Genomic DNA, 19,581 nt, shown 5'->3' on the forward strand with positions numbered 1-19,581 from the left:
GAGACGGGGTTTCACCACTTTGACCAGGCAGGTCTTGAACTCCTGACCTCGTGATCCACCCACCTTAGCTTCCCAGACTGCTGGGATTACAGGCATGAGCCACCACACCCGGCCACATTATTGCTTTCTTACAGGAAGCAAAATGACAGGAAAAAGACCCCTGTCATAGTGGTTCCATTCGCTCATTCAAGCACTGTTAGTTAGGCGCCAATTATGGACCAGGAATGATGCAGAAAGAGGACAGGAGGGGACACAAAGGCTCTGGAGATGTTGACTCTAACTGAATGAAGAGGAAGTGACTGTTAAGCAAAAGCTTTGCTTTAACCTTTGCCGAAAACGAGCCGAAAGCCGACAAGGTTCTCCTCCATCTGTTGTGGCTAGCCTGATTTTCATTACCTCACCTGTTAACCACAAAGGGGAGTTTTAGTTCTGGTACAAAACATGAAAAATAAAGCAGGCAAAAGAAAAATATAATAAAATGCCAGTCCCTCCAGCAGGCAAGTCTATAATCAATATTATTTTAGCCCAAGGAGGTATGAGGTCATAATCTCAACAAACAGGCCTCTCTATTCAGGTCAAACTCATCCCTTTCTTTCTCCCCCAGTGGTAGCAATAATCTTCTGCATGAAGCGTGAATGTTTCTGCAAGAAAGTGCAGTCTTCAAGGCTCCTATCCACCCCAAGAATATTTTCAGGGACATTCTACAGAACCCAGTGCAGGGGAATACACTGAGGATCAGGAGTTCAAAGATTCTTCCATGATTTATGTATCTTAGACACAAACAGAGAACAAGACACCAGCACTGCCTAGCACTGGCTGAAACAATCGATGAAAGAGGCACGCACTAAAACTCCCTGCCTGTCTCAAGAGTGGGTCTCACATCAGCCACGGTCATGAATTGGAGTCAGTGATGCTCCCAGGAAACTGCTAACACCTCCACAGAGCTGCAGAAAGTGGACACAGTTTCAACTACTCACCTCAGAGCAGGCTTGAAAGGATGGCATTTCCCATTTCCTGAACCTGTCATTTAAATCTCTCTATGATCTGGTTCCAAACTACCTTTCCAGCTTCAGCGATCACTAAATTCTTCACCCACTCTAATTTCCAGCCAAGTTGAACCACTAGCAATGGGTTTTCTCTCTACTTAACCATCTCTAGATGTTTGCTTTAGACTGCTCTAAGACATTTTTCCTTATTTCATAGAAAAGGTTGTAATCTCCCCATGATCTGCTACTGAAACTCTCCCTATGTTTTGAGCCCCAATTCTCATGCCACTTCCCCCACAAAGGCTTCCTCAGAAATAATCGCTCCCTTAGCATATTACTTATATTTCTATGGAACTCACATTTTATTTGCCCATGTTTTTTTATCCTTGGCCTTGGCTTTCTGCTTTGTCACACCGTCTGAACTCCTTGAGGACAATCGCAACTGACTCAGTTCTGTGTTCAACACTACCCATGTGGTGTCCAACTACACAGTGAGTACTCAGCAAATAGTGTCTAGCCGAAATGCTATGAGGTCTGTTGGGGCCACATTTTGCCAGGTAACCTAGGGAAATTCCTCATTCAGAAATTCTACTGAGTTCAACAAACAGCACTGAGGAAAAGTGGAAGAGAATATGCAGAGACTATAGAGGCCTCTAACTCCAGAGATTTGACATTGAATGAGGAGGTAGAAATTAGACATGACTCATTCAGTTGAATGGAAGTCTGGGAAAGGTATTATGACAGATGTCCAAATCAGAATCCCATGGAGTCAGAGAGGAGGGTGCAATCATTTCTGGGTGCGCTGATTGGAGAAGGCTTCCTGCAGAAGATGATATTTAATCTGATGTTTGAAGGATAACTTGGTTGATGCCTGATTGTCTTACAGAGTAAACGCACCTGGTAGCAATACTGCTTAAGCATACTCTTGGAATGACCCTCTATGGCAGATGCACCTGAATGTATGTTCCAAGCTAGGAAATCTGGGAGTGGCCAACCCAGAGATTTGTTCCTTGTCTCAGAGGCAAGTCTGAACTCCCTTCCCATCTAGTGGACATGTCCCAGGCTATCAGGGGACTGAGGCCCTGAGTTGGATGAAGGTTGCCAGATGGAGGTCATTAAGGAGTCGAGTGAAAATGCTGTACAAACTGCATGATGTTTGTAGGCAGCTGTGGCTTTCCTGTGCAGAGCACCACCACTAGGCCAGTTTCCTTGTCTAGCCCACCACCACTGTAGTATAGGAATGCAGATGCATTGTCCACTTTGTTGCCACTGGGCTGTTTCTATATGTCAGGTGGTTCTCCTGCCCAGACCACTGTCGCTGGACTCTCTCCCCTGTAGGTGAGCCCCTAATAAAACCCCATGTATCATTTGCTGGCTCTGGGTCTCTTCTTCAGCCTCCTGAACTTGATGCTTTCCCTATTGAAGTGAGTGTCGGTTTGGCACAACAGGTCTCCCAATCTTTCTCATGGTCCTGCTACTCAGGCCCCAGGCCTTGGATATTTCTGCAGATGACATGACACGAGCCAACCACAAAGTGCCAGATTAGGTCAAGAAAATGGCTGCAAGGTCAAACATCTGCCATAGCAGAGCCTATGGCCTACCTTGACACTAGTATTTCTAGTTCCTCTGGCTTACAGCCTTTGCATGGTTCAAGGCACAATAATCAAGAGACTGGAGTTCTAATCTCAGGCCTACCCCTCCCTTGCTGTGTGAGAATGAGTACATCACATTTTTTGTCTGGTAATCAAGTTCATCTTTGCATCTCCAAAGTCTCTGCTAGCTCTAACATTACATGAGTCTTCCCTCATGAGCATGTGGTCTGAACCAAAAAATTTAAAAGGAGCAATTCATTAAGGGGTCTTAAGCTCCACAGCTTGAAATGGCATTCTATCTCTTCTGGCTTCCTGCACAGACCTTATGCCTCCTCCCGAAGTATGTAAAATAATAAAGAACAGTAAGTGTAACATATAGAAAGCATTGTCATCCCTGTGATTACATTTCATGTTTTTAAAATCCATGTGACTTTTGAAGGATGAAATATGCATAAAGTGGGCCAATGGCCTTTGAAGAGATTATAATATCAACACTGGAGCACCATAAGTAACGACACACACATACACACAAACCCAAAACAACAGCAAGAATGTTTCATCCTAATCAGGAATTCACAAAGGATAATTAAATTAATTTAGCTATGTGTATGGATATGCATAGTGGTGATGTGCTTTTAAGACAGGAGAGGCAAATTGATGACCTATGATCAAATCCTATTAGAGAATTTGTGATTTGTGTTTAGATCATACAAGATTTTAAAAAGTTAAACTACCTTTAACCAGGACATGTACTCTCCTGTGTACCACAGCCCTCACTATTCCCCATTGCTCATGTGTCTCCACAGGATGTGCTTTCTTATATGCATGCATTTCAAAACTATGAATTCGCAACTTGTAAATATGCAAATATCATATTATAACAATTAGAAGCAGCAGCATGGTAGCCAGAATCTTGCTATAGCCTTTGCCAACAGCCCTTCAGGAAACTAAGTTCAATTCCCAATTCTGCTCTGTCCCTTCCCTTCCCTGGACCCAAGTTTCCTCTCCGTCAAAATGGGATATCCCATCTCAAAGTTTACTTTTAGCTCCCTCACTTGAGTGACCCTGAACTAAGTTGATCAAATTACAATAAATATGCAGGGTTGTAGTAGCCAAAGTTTCAGGGGTCACATTAAACTGGCCCCTGGGGAGAGTGGTCCACAAGCCCAGGAACCGCTTCCCACTCTGGGCCTCATTTTATCCATTCACAAAGTGAGAGGGGTGGGTCACAGCAAGGTGGGTCACAGCAAGGACAGTACTCCCTCTAGAGGACATTGTGGAATTTTCTTTTCTTTTCTTTTTTGGAATCTACGCAAGACTGTCTGCAAAGACCAATGCATAATGAATAATTATCCTGCATCCCACATGTCTTTTGAATATCTTACTGGACATTCATGGACACTGAAAAAATTACTGTATTTCCCTAAGTCATTTTAGGCTTATACTGCATATATTTTACTATTATTATATTATTATATACTGTACTATTATGGCATATATAATATTACTATATTATATTAAACAATCACAAAATTGTTTATTAAAATTTCACTAGCTTTCCCCCCGTTTACATGTCTTACATATTAACAAAAAGTATTTTTCACATTTATCATATTCTGTTGCATTTTGTAGAATTGTAACTACCTGTACTACGTAAATTGGGAGGAGACTGTACTGTTTCCTCCAGAGTTTTACCAAGACTTGTTAGCCACTTCACAGTCACCTCCCTGGCAGCAAGACTGAGGTATTTGAGCCTGCAATACATAACACACTTGTGTCAGTCTGAATTTGCAGATGCTGCAGCCTCAATTATTCTATACACAGGTACAAGCAACTTATTGCTTCATTTTGTTTTAGTAAAGTCAGTAACATATGGTTACAAGAGAGTGTTGAGTCTGATTAGATTGAAACAAAGACGTTAGACTTTCCAAATGTAAAATCCTGAATTTAAAAATGAGCCTGGGTTAGCTCCATAACAGTATAACCGGGGTGGCTGACATTAAGAGTTAGAAATGACACGAAAGATGAAATAAACATGATAGCTGAAAAAAGTGGAATTTTAAAAAGTAAAATAAAATTGAACTCATAAATACTGAAGTTTTTTAAATCTGTTAAGCATCTCTATTCTAATTTTAAAATATAAAATTTAATCTATAGATTAAAATCTTTCTCTAGTATGGCACCTCAGAAGTTTTCCTTTTTAGTAGACATTACTAAGATTATATCATCTAAGCTGTATTTATTTGTTTCATTAGGCTGTGTATTTCCTATCAGAAATTATTTCAGTGAAATGTTATGTTTTGTAACTCCCAACCAATCCACCAACTATAATTTTTTTAATGCGGGGCATGACCACAATTTTGTGGTCGTGAAATGCTGATTATACTCCTATAATCTGTTTTCACAAAGCTGTGAAAATCATACCATATTTTACATCTTGTATGACTGTTTACTCATAAAAATCTCCCATTCAGAATTCACATTATCTTTGTGATTTAAGTAGGGCAGGGATTATTATATCCCTGCTTACCAATGTTTGGAGACACGCTATGCACACAAATAAGCTACAGTGCTCTGTCCACCACCTAGAACCCCTGACAGAGTCCATCGCAGTCTAATGCACTTGCCATTCCAATCTGGCACATCTTTCCATCAAACCACTCTGCTTTATCAAAATCATCCCCATTTACCTCGCCAAGGCAGTGGTGTGGTGGTCATTTTCCAGCTTCTTGTAGGCCAGTGCAATGACTCGAAAGCCCTGTGTCGTGTAAATCTGAAGTTCACTAACAAAACTAGTTGGTACTGTTTAGAAAGTAACACAGGGTTAGTATGCAGCATTTACTTAGGCAGTACTGGCAAAGAAATTCTTTACAAACATCCAACTTTTTCCCAAGGGAAAAAACACACTTCTACAAAAATATGTAAACAAGTCAGTGGAAATTCTAAACATAACTACGGTGTCAGGGTGGACGTATTCAGATCTAGTGAAGCTAAAATGAAAAGGAAGCATTTGAAACAAGAAAAAAAAGGGAAAGTGTAGAATTATTTTTGCTTCGGTTTAACCAACAAACATTTATTAAGAGTTTACTATCTGCCAGGCATTGGCTATGCAGAGATTAAATCACAGGCTCTCCACCCAGAAATAAGATTTCATACCTACAACTATCTGATCTTTGACAAACCTGACAAAAGCAAGCATGGGGAAATGTTTCCCTATTCAATAAACAGTGCTGGAATAACTGGCTAGCCATATCCAGAAGATTGAAACAGGACCCCTTTCTTATACCAGCTACAAAAATTAACTCAACGTGGTTTAAAGACTTTTAAAACCTAAAACTCTAAAAACCTGGAAGGCAGCCTAGGCAATACCATTCTGGATATAGGCACGGGCAAAGATTTCACAACAAAGATGCCAAAAGCAATTACCGCAAAAGCCAACATTGACAAATGGATCCAATTAAACTAAAGGGCTTCTGCACAGTGAAAGAAACTATCAACAGGGTAAATAAACAACCTACAGAACAGGAGAACAGTTTTGCAAACTATGCATCTGACAAAGGTCTAATATCCAGCAACTGAGGAACTTGAAGAAAATTTACAAGAAGAAAAAAACAGCCTCATTAAAAAGTGGGTAAAGGACATCAACACTTTTCAAAAGAAAACATACATGAAACCAACTATCATGTGGGGGAAAAAAAAAGCTTAACATCACTGATCATTAAAGAAATGCAAATCAAAACCCCAATGCGTTACCATCTCAAACCAGTCAGAATGGTGATTATTAAAAAGTCAAAAAATGACAGATGCTGGTGAGGTTGTGGAGAAAAAGAAGTACTTATACACTGTTGGTGGGAGTGTGGGAGTGTAAATTAGTTAAACCACTGTGGAAGAGAATGCAGTGATACCTCAAAGTCCTAAAGACAGAAACACCATTCGGCCCAGCAATCCCATTACTGAGTATATACCCAAAGTCATGTAAACCATTCTATTATAAAGATGCACCTGCACATATACGTTTATTGCAGCACCATTCACAATAGCAAAGACATGGAATCAACCTAAATGCCCATCAATAGTAGACTGGATAAAGAAAACATGCTATATATACATGATGGAATACTATGCAGCCATAAAAGAGAACAAGATCATGTTCTTTGCGGGGACCTGGATGGAGATGGAGACCATTATCCTTAGCAAACTAACATAGGAATAAAAAGCCAAAAATCACATGTTCTCACTTATATATGGGAGTTAAATAATAAGAACACATGGACATATAGAGGGGAACACCACACACTGGGGCTTATTGGTGGGCCAAGGGTGGGAGGAGGGAGAGAATCAGGAAAAATAAGTAATGGGTACTAGGCTTAATGCCTGGACAATGAAGTAACCTCAAGAAATCCCCGTGACACAAGTTTACCAACATAACAAACCTGCACATGTACCACTGAACTTAAAATATAAGTTAAAAAAACAATGAAATTGAAAAAAACTCACAAGTTCTGCTCTAAGGATTTCTGTCTAATTGAGTTACATTCCACAGATGAGATTATTGCTATGATCCAGGCCACTGCAGCATGCTTCGGAAAGTGTTTGGTGGTGTATATACCAGCCTAGGAGGAGGTGGTTCCATAAAGGAAGGTTCTGGGGCTGAGCAAGAATCATGTGCTTAGGCATGGAGGCATGAGAGTAAGCTGTGAAGAATTAGTTCAGTTCAGGAAAAGTACAGGATGAGGAGTGGTAAGGCCCATCTGGAAAGTTCACTGGGAGTTCAAACCCGAAAGCCTTATATATGATCCTAAAGAAAGCTGAGATCATACTGGAGCCTATGAGAGCAACTAAAAGAATCAGTTTTTTTGCAAAAAATCTGGTCACAGTACAGAGGGCAAATCCGAGTTGAGGAGACTGAAGGCAGAGGGTCAATCCACCAACTATTGAAGTGATGAAGGATGATGAAGTCCTGAGCAGATGCAGTAAAGGACCATGGATTAGCAACTGATGAGACAGGGGCACTAAGAGTGAGCAAGGAATCAGGGATGACACCTAAACGGGATGGGTGAGGGGGACGGTGGTATACCATTCACCAAAATAGAAAACTGGGAAATACAGGAAATGAGAAAGACAAGCTTTGTTTTCATATTGTATTTGGAATGCCAAAGAGTCACCCAATCGATGATGACCCACGGGCAGCTGGATTCATAGATCAAATGCTGTAGGAGCATATTTATCTGGAGGTACAGATTTGCCGGTGTAATCCAAATCAAGTTACAGACCTGTCTCAGGTTGGCAAAAGCTGGCCACCCTCTCTGGTGCACCTTTCATGAATGCCAGTCGGTCACCTCCGATCTCTTGGACAATGACTGTCATCCTTTGCAGTGCTGATGAGAATGGGAACTGATGCAGGATTGCAATTCCTTCCACTGGGACCTGGTTGAGGGATGGGGGAAAAGAGGCACATGCTGATATAGCTTCTAGATACTGGGAATCAACCACTCCCTCCTTAATCTTTATTTTAGCAAATAAGGGGGAAGGTCTCACCCATTTTTCACACCCGAAATTCAAAGACACGTCTGTAACCTTTCAAAAATTGGGGGCCAGAAGAGTTTGTCTTTGAGTTTGGGTGTTGTGGGATGAAGAGCAAGCAAGGCTTACCTGGCTGGCTGTCCTGCAGGGCTTAACTACCATGGCATTTGCCGGCACTCCCTTCATGTGGACATCGTCCCCAGAAAAAGCCATTTCCTATTTCACAAATAGGATATTTCATTGCAGACATTTATTTATTGTTTGCCCACTGGTGCTATGCTCAAACCCTCCCCTTGAAAAAATCCTCAGACCACCTCAATGTGTTCTCCGTGTCTCTTCCCTCAGAGGTGAATCAGATTTATTCCGCCACACACACACAACATAATGCATTGAAAACACTGCACAACTTGAAGGGCAGACAGTTTTGAATTATTCATGCAATTTATCTTCTTTTCTCTGTTTGAATGTGCTGTATAAAGGCTCGTGCTCCATTTCTGAAGAACCTAACTTGAAAGTCATGAGCACAAAGGGCCAGACTTCTTTTGTGTGAAGCAAGCACCTTTCTGTCATTCTTTTCCTGCACTTCACTGCTCTTCCTGCTCTTGCATGTCTGTCTAATTTGGATGGATGGTCCTCAGGGCAGGGGTGGGGCAGGGCAGAGACTGTGATATACATGGTTAATAATCAGTAATTGCTATAATAATGACCCTAAAGTGTACTGAAAGCGACCTTTAACCCAAAGACAACGCAGTGCTTTGTAATCATCTCATTGAGTGGCTGACAAGATCTCAGAGAGGAAACTGCAATCCCTATTTAAAGACATGAAATCAGTAACCCAGAAAAGATGGGGGATTGGCAAAGTTACAGTAGATTGCTATGAAATAATGCTCCAAGTGATTTGGAAGGGACCCTGAAAACTGTCTCTTCCAGTGGTGCTCCCAGTGTGCCACCAGAGGCTAGAGCTGTGTGCAGCTCAGGGAGAAAGGAAGGGATTATAGCTAAGTAGTTGGGGATGCATGTCCCCTAATCCTCATCTTTAGTCCCCACCTTTTATTTCAAGTGGAGCAACTCCAGCTATTTAGTCTTTAGAGTGTTTCTGCAGACTGTTTCCTTTTACAAAAAGTTTCCAGATTTTTTTGTCTTGTTTTGTGTTATGTGAACACTACTGGTCTAATTCAGCTTCATTTTATGGTCATGAGAGCCAAGGCCCCAACATGAGAGATACCTAATGGGATTCAGCAGTCAGTCAGAGCAGAGCCAAAACTAGAGTCAGAAAAGCCAGATTTCTGAACTACACTGTTGGCTCTTAAATCTAGTTTAGAGTCTCAACAAAAGCTCTTCGATGGTTTTCCTTTTTGCTGTTTCCAGTCTCGGAAATAAAATCAATACTAAATTAATAGGAATAAGACTTATAGTCACCATGACTATGAGTTATCCTGAGCACTAGAGAAAGCAATGTTTTCTAATCCCCATATTCTGGAAAACCTCTGAAACCAGACAATGCTCAGAGAACAGTACAGAGAGATGAGAAATAATTACATAATAATTACAATTATATGAATATGATTGAAACTTTAATATTTGCCAGGCATGGCACCAAGGATTTTTGTAATGTACCATCTCATTTAATCCTCACAAAATCTTATTATGTAGATGCTATTATTAGCTTCATTGTACAGATGAGGAAACCAGGCTTGGATTAGTTTGCCCATTGCTACCATATGTACTCCACACTGGAAACCTCACCTTCTATAAGAATTAGATAGCTCTGACACCGCCTATGCTGCTCTGGCATTGAAGAAGCTTCTTACATTCTCTGAAGGGCAGAGGCTTACCCAGGTGGTGGCTTCAAACATTTTGAGGTCCAGAGGGTCTCCCTGGATGGTCCCATCAAGAAGGATCAGAGAGTGGCAGCTGGCCATCGCTGCACACAGTGGGCCCCATGGCAAATCCTGGCCCGAGGCAAAGCTGTGAACCTCCTGGAAGCTTACAAAGAAAAGGAAATGGGTTTCCATTCTATCTCCTCATGCCCAAACAGAGTAACTTGGAGGTGCACAAATATCTTTATAAAAAATAAGGTAATATGCTTTGTTGTATTAATAGCCACTCTCCAATCCTCCCACGTTAATAGTGCTTCATTCAGCCCAGGAGGGTCACTGAGTATGTGAAACGTCTCTGAGGTTTGTTTTTGGTTTTGTTTGATACAGGGTCTCACCCTATAACTCTGTCACCCAGGCTGGAGGAGGGCAGTGGCATGATCTCGGTTGACTGCAACCTCTGCCTCAGGATATTCAAGTGATTCTCCTGCCTCGGCCTCCCGAGTAGCAGGAATTACAGGCATACACTGCCATGCCCAGATAATTTTTTTGTATTTTTAGCAGAGATAGGGTTTCACCATGTTGGCCAGGCTGATCTTGAACTCCCAACCTCAGGTAATCCACCTGCCTCACCCTCCCAAAGTGCTGGTGTTACCAGTGTGAGCCACTGTGCCCAGCTAAAAACATTTTTCAAAAGCACATTACATCCCCCTCTTCCACTCTGGCCTCTTGTGTCCATATTCCAAACATCAACCCCTTCATTTCCTGTAGAAAGTGGTATCATCTAAAAATCTATTAAAATGCAATTCAAATGTTATATACAAGGTTCTTTCACTAATTCAGAGTGGAGGCCGTTAAATTCAGCTTTGGCGTCACAAGAACAAAGTCCTCTGCAACTTCATTACTCAGCCCCTTCTGAAATGTGCAGCACCGTAGTTGCTTCTCAAAGCAGCTTATCCTATTTGGAGGACGTCTGAATGGTGGAAGTTCCATCCTACATTGGGGCAAAATCTGCTTCTTGGATCCATTGAGAATCTACTCGCTCCCCTTCCTCCACATGCCAGCTTCTTTCAAACTTGTGGATCAGCTCTGCCGACCCCTTTACCCTCCCTCTGGTGTTGCACAGGTACCTCTAGCTGTTCCTCTAATAACAGTTTTATCAGGCCTCCCTCTCACCTTCCTTATTCCTCTTTTTTGGAAGAGTTCTTATTTGTCATAGTTTGTCTTGAAATGTGGTCTCCAGGATCAATTACTTTTGATAATATGGACACTGCATTTATTTACAGGTAATCTTAAATTGCTCTAGCCCTTTGTTTTGAAAGCAAGCATATTGCAATGTTAACTCACAGTTCAGCCACATTGCTTCCTGGCTTTTGCATTCAAGCTTCCTTTTGTCACACTAAAAGTTCAAAAATATCCTGGCTTCATATTGGCCCTGTTAGTTATATTCATTGTCATGTGTTAAAAGATTAACTCATCTTGATGGTTTACTACATGCCCCGTGATATTTTTGTAAATATCTAAAAGGAAGAGACCACCAGCAGTAATAGTTAACACAGAAACTTAATAAGCTCACACTGAAAAGTAAAACACATATAAGAAAAACAATCTTATTTTTATTTGTATTTTTTTGAGACAGAATCTCACTCTGTAGCCAGGCTGCAGTGCAATGGTGGAATCTCAGCTCACTGAAATCTGGGTTCAAGCAATTTCCCTGCCTCAGCCTCCCAAGGAGCTGGGACTATAGGCATGTACCACCATGCCCAGCTAATTTTTTTTTTTTTTTTGTATTTTAGTAGAGACGGGTGTTTTTACTATGAGATGTACACTGTCACCAGTCTGTAATTCCAAGTATATAATTCTGCATTCCAGAAGACTGGACCAGACTCTGGTTACAGCAGATACATAAAGCTCTCTAGCATTCCTGTCTGTGCATTTTTATCTGAGTATTTCTGGTTTATCGATCCCTAATAGCCTTTAAGAGTTCTTAAAGTATCTGGCACAACAATCAGGGCTTTTGGGAAAACATAAGAAATATCAGAGATGAGCTCCCCTTTAACAAGAAGGTATTTAATAGCTTCTAAGTCAGGAGCTCACTTCTTGCCTAGAATTAATTCTGTTTTGTCTCATTTTGTTAATTAAGTTTGTCATTTTTTATTTTAAATTGTTTTAATCATTTGAATTCAACTTTGATCTTTAGGAATGAAGGAAGGAAGAGAGGAAGGAAGGGAGGAAGGGAGAGAGAAAGGAGGGATAAAGGAGGGAGGGAGGGAATGGAAGGAAGAAAGGAGGGAAGGAGGGAATGGAGGAAAGAAAGGAGGGTGGGAGGGAAGAAAGGAGGGAGGAAGGGAAGAAAGGAGGGAAAGAGGCAAGCCTAAAGTAGGTAAATGAATCATTTACCTAAACATTGTATCAACTGTTATTTCTTAAATGTAACAAGGCACTTTTAGAAACAGAAAGTTTCCAAAGTTTTAGGAATAATATGGTGTCAATTCAATAAGTAGAACATTCAAAAAGCAGAACATATTGAGTTCATTTTAGATGAGCAATTACTGTGCACCTACTATTTGAGCCTGGTACAGTGCTACAGTACTAAGGATGCTCTCAAGATGCTCACATGTTTGATTAAATGCACACATATTTTGTAGAAGTGGAAACAAAATCACTAATGAACCATGAGACAAAGTATATACCCAAATCTATCCTCTAGGAAAAATGAAAAGAACTTTAGAGTTTAACACTTTAAGAGGCTTCTTCTGTAGACTAAAGTGGTTAGAAGCATAGGATCACTTTTTAAATCCAGGAATTAGACTTGTTTCTAAATAGTATTTTAATATGACAATTATTAAACTATGTGTAATTAACATATTTTATGGATAAATTGCTTGTCATCTGGTATAATGCAAAAGAACCACAATGAACCTCGCATATACAAAATGCTCTGTGATTTAAGTTAAAAGTGTTAGAGGAAAGAACTTTTATTTTCAAACAAAACATAAATGACAAGTGCATCACGTTTCATGTTCTGATCCCACTGGAGTTCCTAGGGAGGAGAAAAAGCAGGTAGAGACACAAACTCAAACATGGCCACAAGAGGGCCACAGGAGAGGGATGTGCAAATCTTCATCACACTGTGCTGAAAACTGCCAAAACAGTGTCTTTTCTTGCCAGGAAGGAGGAGTTTCAGCCAGGTATGGTGACTCATGCATGTAATCCTAACACTTCAGGAGGCTGAGGCGGGCAGATCACCTGAGGTCAGGAGTTCAAGACCAGCCTGGCCAACATGGTGAAACCCTGTCTCTACTAAAAATACAAATATTACCTGAGTGTGGTGGCACACATCTGTAATCCCAGCTACTTGGGAGGCTGAGGCAGGAGAATTGCAGGAACCTGGGAGGTGAAGGTTGCAATGAGCCAAGAAAGTGCCATTCCAAGAAAGTGCCATTGCACTCCAGCCTGGGCAACAAGAGCGAAACTCAAAAGAGAGAAAGGAGAGAGAGAGAGAGAGAGAGAGAGAGAGAGAGAGAGAGAGAGAGAGAGAGAGAGAGAGAGAGAGAGAAGCTCCATCTCAAAAAAAGAAAGGAAAGAGAGAGAGAGAGAGAGAGAGAGAGAGAAAGGAGTTTCCAGGAACCAGAAAGTAGAGTTCTCAAAATTAGAATACCAAGAAAAATGGGTATGCTTGCTACAGTTCTACAAATGTTCCTCTTTCTGAAATTCAGGGTACAAAAGTAAATGCAGGGTTTTTCCTCCCCTTTCACATCAAGAGTCTACAGTTTGTACAAAGAATGTTACTTCCTTAAAGGACAATGTCCTGGTAATGTCTAAATTACTTATATTGGGTCAACTTCATGCTGGAAGCAAATTACATTTTAGCAAGGATTTGAATGCAGTGTCAAAACTTCATCTTCTGCATTTGTGAGTGGCATGGAACTGGGCCTGGGAATGGGGGAAAATGTGCATTTTTACTGAGGTTTTGAAGAATTCAAGAAGATAAATTAAAAGAAAATACTTTGGTAATCATTGTTCACTAAAGTCCAAATGTCTCCATTAGTAGTTTCAAGAGAAAACATGGGATTTTGGAAAAAGAGACACTAGGATGAATTTAGTCCAAGGTACTCACCCGTTCCTATCACAGGACACAACTCCCCAGAGGTCCAAGCCATCCTTTGTTAAGGTGCCTGTCTAAACAGAAACAAATACTCTGTTTACTCTGAAGACCCAGGCCAGGTGCAGTAATCCCAGCACTAGGGAGGCTGAGGCAGGAGGATCACTTGAGCTCAGGAGTTTGAGACCAGCCTGGGCAACATAGCAAGACTGCCTCCCTACTTAAAAAAAAAAATTACAGTGGTCTCATAGTGAAGACACCATAGTATAGACAAATAATGTCTTTTTTAATGGGAAAATACTTCACAAACATATTAACAGGATCAATACTTCAAGGAGGTACACCATGGGTGGGTCTCTAGAGTGCCTGGTGGAAGCATTGATGAACTCTTGCCAGTTGTCTGACAAGCTGGCACTTAATCTTTTCAAACTTTCCTGTCCCCCATAACAACAACAACAAAAGCACTGTCTTCCTTACAACTTCAGAGGATTGTTTTGAGTAGACTGAATGGATGGGAAAGTCCTCGATAAGCCTATAAGAGCTATAAAATGGGATAGTCCTAGTTTCATAGCAGAAATTTAAAATATGTCATTAAAATAAATAATATAGTAGAATTTTTACCTACAGGGCACTGTGTGTGAAAAGACTCAAAAGAAATGGTTTGCTATTTGATACCCATTTGGTTAAAAGAAAAAGATGTTGGTATTTCTCTCAGTGCAATGTAATGGTTAAGAGTTCAGGTTAGGTTTAAACACCAGTTATCTGATGACAGCAAATTACTCAATTCCTTTAAATATCAGAACCCTTATCTGTAACATGGTCATAATCTCAGAGAGTTGTGGTGAAGATTAGATGGGGTAACACAAAGTGTTTTATTTAATATCTAGCATACAGGAAGAGCTGATAATAATCATAATTACTCATAATTATTGCTCATTTTTTATTCAAATTCAGGTCACAATGATCTCTCCCATCCTGTTTCTCTTTCCAAGTCCAAGGATATAATCTCAAAAATAGAATGCCACTTCTTACATTGCTAGTTTGATCACAGAATAATACAAAAATGGTAGCAACAGTCATGTTGACTTTCTGCTCTTGGTAGATCTTTCTGATATTCCAGTAATTATAGAATACAGCCCTGATCCCACTAATTCTCAACTATCAAAACCTTCAGTGTACTGTCAAATGAATGTAGTTTCAGTTTGGGAAAATACAAGAAGTTCTCAAAGTGAATAGTAATGATGGTTACAGAACAGTGAGAATGTACTTAATGCCAGCAAACAGTGTACTTAAAAATGGTTAAAATGGTAAATTTTACGTTAAGTGTATTTTACCACATTTAAAAAGTGAATTTTAAAAAAAAGTTAACAATAGCAACAAAAGCTTCAAGAACTCTCCACTCCTTAAAATATATGTAAACAATTTCTTAGCCAGACAGTCAAGGTCCACAGATAGCCTCTCCCATTACCAACATCCTGCTCTAGTGAAAACCACACTATTTTCCTTTCTTAACTCCATGCTTTGACTCATGCTCACCTGCTCCCAGTGCCCTGAAAGGCATTTCCATCTTATCCTCTTACAACTCCCACCTTCACCCCAGCATATGTGTGTAGAGAGTAAATAAATATAATAAAGAGATGATAGACTAAGAGGCTGGTTGCAAATAACTGAAAAATAATCAGTAATTTTAAGCAATAAACTACAAATGGGAAAATACAGTAGAAGTTTGATAGGAGTCTCATAGTAAGGCACAGTTTAATAAACTCTTCCTTTTGTATCATTCATTCAATCAATATTTATTGCACACTAACTATATGCCAGGCAATATTCTTAGCATTCAGGATACAGCAGTGAATAGTAAAGGTTTTTAATTTTGTTCTTTGTATGAAGGCTTTGACTGCAGAGAAACAGGACGCTATTTTAATTGTTTTCACAAAATATTAAAGCTGGAAGGACCCAAAAAGATTCTCCTATTTAGTACCCATTGATCCTCTAAACCTTAGACTCTGCGAGCTCAAGAGACACATCTTTCCCAGATCATGCATCTAACCAGGGATAAAATGAAGACAGGCACCCACATTCCATGTCTCCTGCCTTGCAAGAGGGTAAAAGTACATAGACATGATGACAGCAATGGTAAAAATGACGAGAAGAATAAAGATGAAACACACATACCTTGTCAAAGCAAACAAGGTTTAACCGTCCACATACGTTGATCCTCTGGGGGCTAATGCAGAAGATGCCTCTCTTCTTCAGCCTCCTCTGGGCATAGATAATGCCTGTGGTCAGAGCAGCAGGTAGAGCAGGAGGAACCGCAATTGTGATGACATCAAGGGCTTTCTTCACCACCTCCTCTGGAGGTTCCTGGACAATAGTAATTCTTTAACTGTTAGAGGCAAATCACTGGTGAACAGCATAAGACTCTTTTCCTTCTTTTTGTTTACTTCCTTAGGTCAAATTTCAAGAAATGATGTCAGTGAGTTAAAGGCATGACCATGTTTATAGCTCTCAATATCTTTTGCCAAACAGCAGTTTCAAAAAGCATGTGATTTATATTGTTACTAACAGAGAATAACGTACTAGTCTGTCATGACCTCACCAAGATTGGGTATCTGATTTTATTTAAAATCCTTCACTCAATACCTATAAAAAGGCTACTTTATTGAAATAAATATATTCTCAGATATTCTCAGGTTAAGATTGTAAGAAATGGCATTCTATTAATGAGATTATATCCTTGGACTTGGAAAAAGAAGCAGGAGTGGAAGAGATAATTGTGACCTGAATTTGAATAAAAAATGAGCAATAATTATAAGTAACTCTGATTATTATTAGCTTTTACTGTATGCTAGACTTAAATGAAACACTTTATGTTATCCCATTTAATCTTTACCACAACTTTCTGAGATAATGAGCATGTTACAGATAACAGCTCTGATATTAAGAGGTCACACAACTGGTGTTTAAACCTAACCTGAACTCTTAACCATCATATCGCACTGAGAATATCTGAGAATAAATATATTTTCAGATTGAAAAGTAAAAATGGTATAAAGAGTGAGAAAAGAGAAATATATTGATGTATGAATAAATAAACTGCTTTATCCCACTATCCCATGAAATCTGTTTGTTATTAGGGAACTTAGTGATCAATTGCTTATTGGGATCTGAAAGTCTATATACAGGTTTCAGTTCTTGACTTTATTTCCCAGGTTTGTAAACCACATCCTAGATTAAGGCCAACAGGTACAGTACAAAATATATATAGATGAGTATGTATGCATTCAGTAAATGAGCAAAGACAGCTTACCCCACTAAGCACATAGACACACAGAGTATAGATCATCCCAATGGTGGCTATTCCTACAAGGCACAGGAGGAACCTGATAGCATCCCTGTACAACTTAAAATTCATTGGCTTGGGGTAGAGAATGGATCTCACAAGGTCTCCCTTTGCCGTGTTGAATCCTGGAACAACAAACACACATCCCACACTCTCAGGATGACCAATACTACTGCTAGTGCTCTTCCAAACCTCAACACTGCCTTTGTTTTTCTCTATTCATATTTAAACAGTGGTGAAGCTCACAGGCAACTGAAAGATAATTAGAAAAATACATAAATGCTAGTATGGAATTATCTATCTCAGAGCCCGGTACTCTCTCTGGCCTTCCTTCCCTCTACTTCCCATTTCAATGAGTCCCAGAGATAGGAAACCACCATTCTGGGTGCTCAGCACAGTTTTGCCAAATGTAATTTTATTTCAGGAAAATGACTCAAATGTGTGCACACACAGGCAGTCACTTGAATTAAAATTAAGGAGTCTAGTAAATACTGGTGGACTCACTTTTCTAATACTTGCAAGGTTAAATTTTCAGTTTCTAGCCCAGCCTAGAAAGAACTTGGGATTCAGTATTAGAAGACCTGAGTTCTAGGTCCAGCTCTGTCTATTGCTGGCCATGGTATTTTTAAAAGTTCATTTGAATTGTGTGGCCTCAGCCTTTTCCTGGACACCGTAGAAACAGTAAGCATCTCTGCTCTGCTTGTTTGACATGTGGAAATAGTTTATATAAAATAATTATTGTAAATATTGTATATATTATATATGTGCAAAGCACATATATAATAATTATTGTTACCTATACTATCATTTTGACTAACAGGAATATGCCGTAGTTCAATTAATATTGGAAAAATATAGAGTTATAAATATTTAGTTTGTTTTGTACCAGTAAGTAATACTTCTCCTTACTCATGGGTACAAAAAAAAAACCATAGAAAGAATGATAAGATCTACTATTTGATAGCACAAAGGGTGACTATAGTCAATAATAACTTAGTTGCATATTTTAAAATAACTTAAAAGGTATAATTGGATTGTTTGTAACTCAAAGAATAAAGGCTTGAGGGGATAGATACTCCATTCTCCATAACACGTTTATTTCACATTGCAGACCAGTGTCAAAACATCTCATGTATCCCATAAATATATACAGCTTACTATATACCCACAAAAATTAAAAATAAAAAGATAGGATTATAAAGAAAAAAAGTCTTCTCCTTACCTAATTAATTTAAGGCACTATATACCCACAAAAATTAAAAATAAAAAGATAGGATTATAAAGAAAAAAAGTCTTCTCCTTACCTAATAAATTTAAGGCACTAGACAAACCAGGCAAAAATATCATTAAAAACAACACATAGGAGGTGATGCTAACCAGTCTGCAGCACCACTGCTCTCACCGTCCCAGAGCAAGCTGCCTTGGCCTGGATAATCTCTGTTCCACAGAAGAGAACATGCCGTTTGTAATCCGCTTCACTCTGCGTTTTCCAGGGCACAGAGCTATCCATCTTGGGTAACGGAGTTTTAGTGACTGGAATACTTTCTCCTACAGAAAACAAGCATCTTGTTTTGTGAGGTAGGATGCCTTCCCTCATTTAAATCATGCCTGCACCCACTCATCATACAACAGACATTTTTTTGTGAGCCTACCATGTGGCAGAGACAACCCTAGGTATTGGGGATACAAGCATAAACAGTTCTTATTTTTGAGAGGTCTGTAGTTTAGAGTAGGGGATGGATATATAAACAAATAAGTATAATACAGTATTATAAATACTATGGGTACTGTAAATCAAACATGAATGTCAAAATAGCTGGAAATAACTATTTAGGGAACCACTATAGTGCAGTCCAGAATGTGGAGTGTGGAGAATAAAGGGCCATGAGAGCTATGTAGGAGCCAAAGCATGGAAAGTCCTGAGTGTCCACACGTATATCTAAAGGCACTGGTGACTGAAGGAGGATGTGGAGAGATTCAACCACTTTAATCATGGGAGTAATAGCATATTTAAGTACAGAGCGAACACTCTGGCCACAGCACAGGGAATAAATCAAAGTCGGGTAAGGTTGGAGGCTGGATATCCAATTGAAAAATAATCACAGGAATCCTAGTTGCAAGGGATGAGGTCTGAACTATGACAGCTGGCAGTGGGGATAGAAAGGAAGCACTGCATTCAGGAAACAGGAAGTGGGGCTGGGTGCAGTGGCTCACA

At 39.8% G+C, this 19,581-nt stretch overlaps 1 protein-coding gene across 16 annotated transcripts in view; it reads right to left on the reverse strand.

Annotated features, from left to right (window-relative positions):
• The window catches only part of ATP13A4 (ATPase 13A4), a 206,684-nt gene that overhangs the window by 48,435 nt on the left and 138,668 nt on the right, over positions 1–19,581 (reverse strand). For all 16 annotated transcript variants that reach the window (XR_013527220.1, XR_013527219.1, XR_013527218.1 and 13 more), the window contains 8 exons: positions 18,744–18,914; positions 17,334–17,491; positions 16,199–16,387; positions 14,039–14,100; positions 9,937–10,087; positions 8,231–8,317; positions 7,852–8,005; positions 5,269–5,380 (listed from right to left, as the gene is read on the reverse strand). Coding sequence is in view for 13 of the 16 variants with exons in the window: in XM_054245487.2 (XP_054101462.2) it covers positions 5,269–5,380; positions 7,852–8,005; positions 8,231–8,317; positions 9,937–10,087; positions 14,039–14,100; positions 16,199–16,387; positions 17,334–17,491; positions 18,744–18,914 (1,084 nt within the window). In the remaining 3 variants the exon portion in view is untranslated. The remainder of the gene's footprint in view (positions 1–5,268; positions 5,381–7,851; positions 8,006–8,230; positions 8,318–9,936; positions 10,088–14,038; positions 14,101–16,198; positions 16,388–17,333; positions 17,492–18,743; positions 18,915–19,581) is intronic.

The sequence above is a fragment of the Callithrix jacchus genome, chromosome 15 (assembly GCF_049354715.1).
Source record: "Callithrix jacchus isolate 240 chromosome 15, calJac240_pri, whole genome shotgun sequence".
In the NCBI taxonomy this organism is placed as follows: Eukaryota; Metazoa; Chordata; class Mammalia; order Primates; family Cebidae; genus Callithrix; species Callithrix jacchus.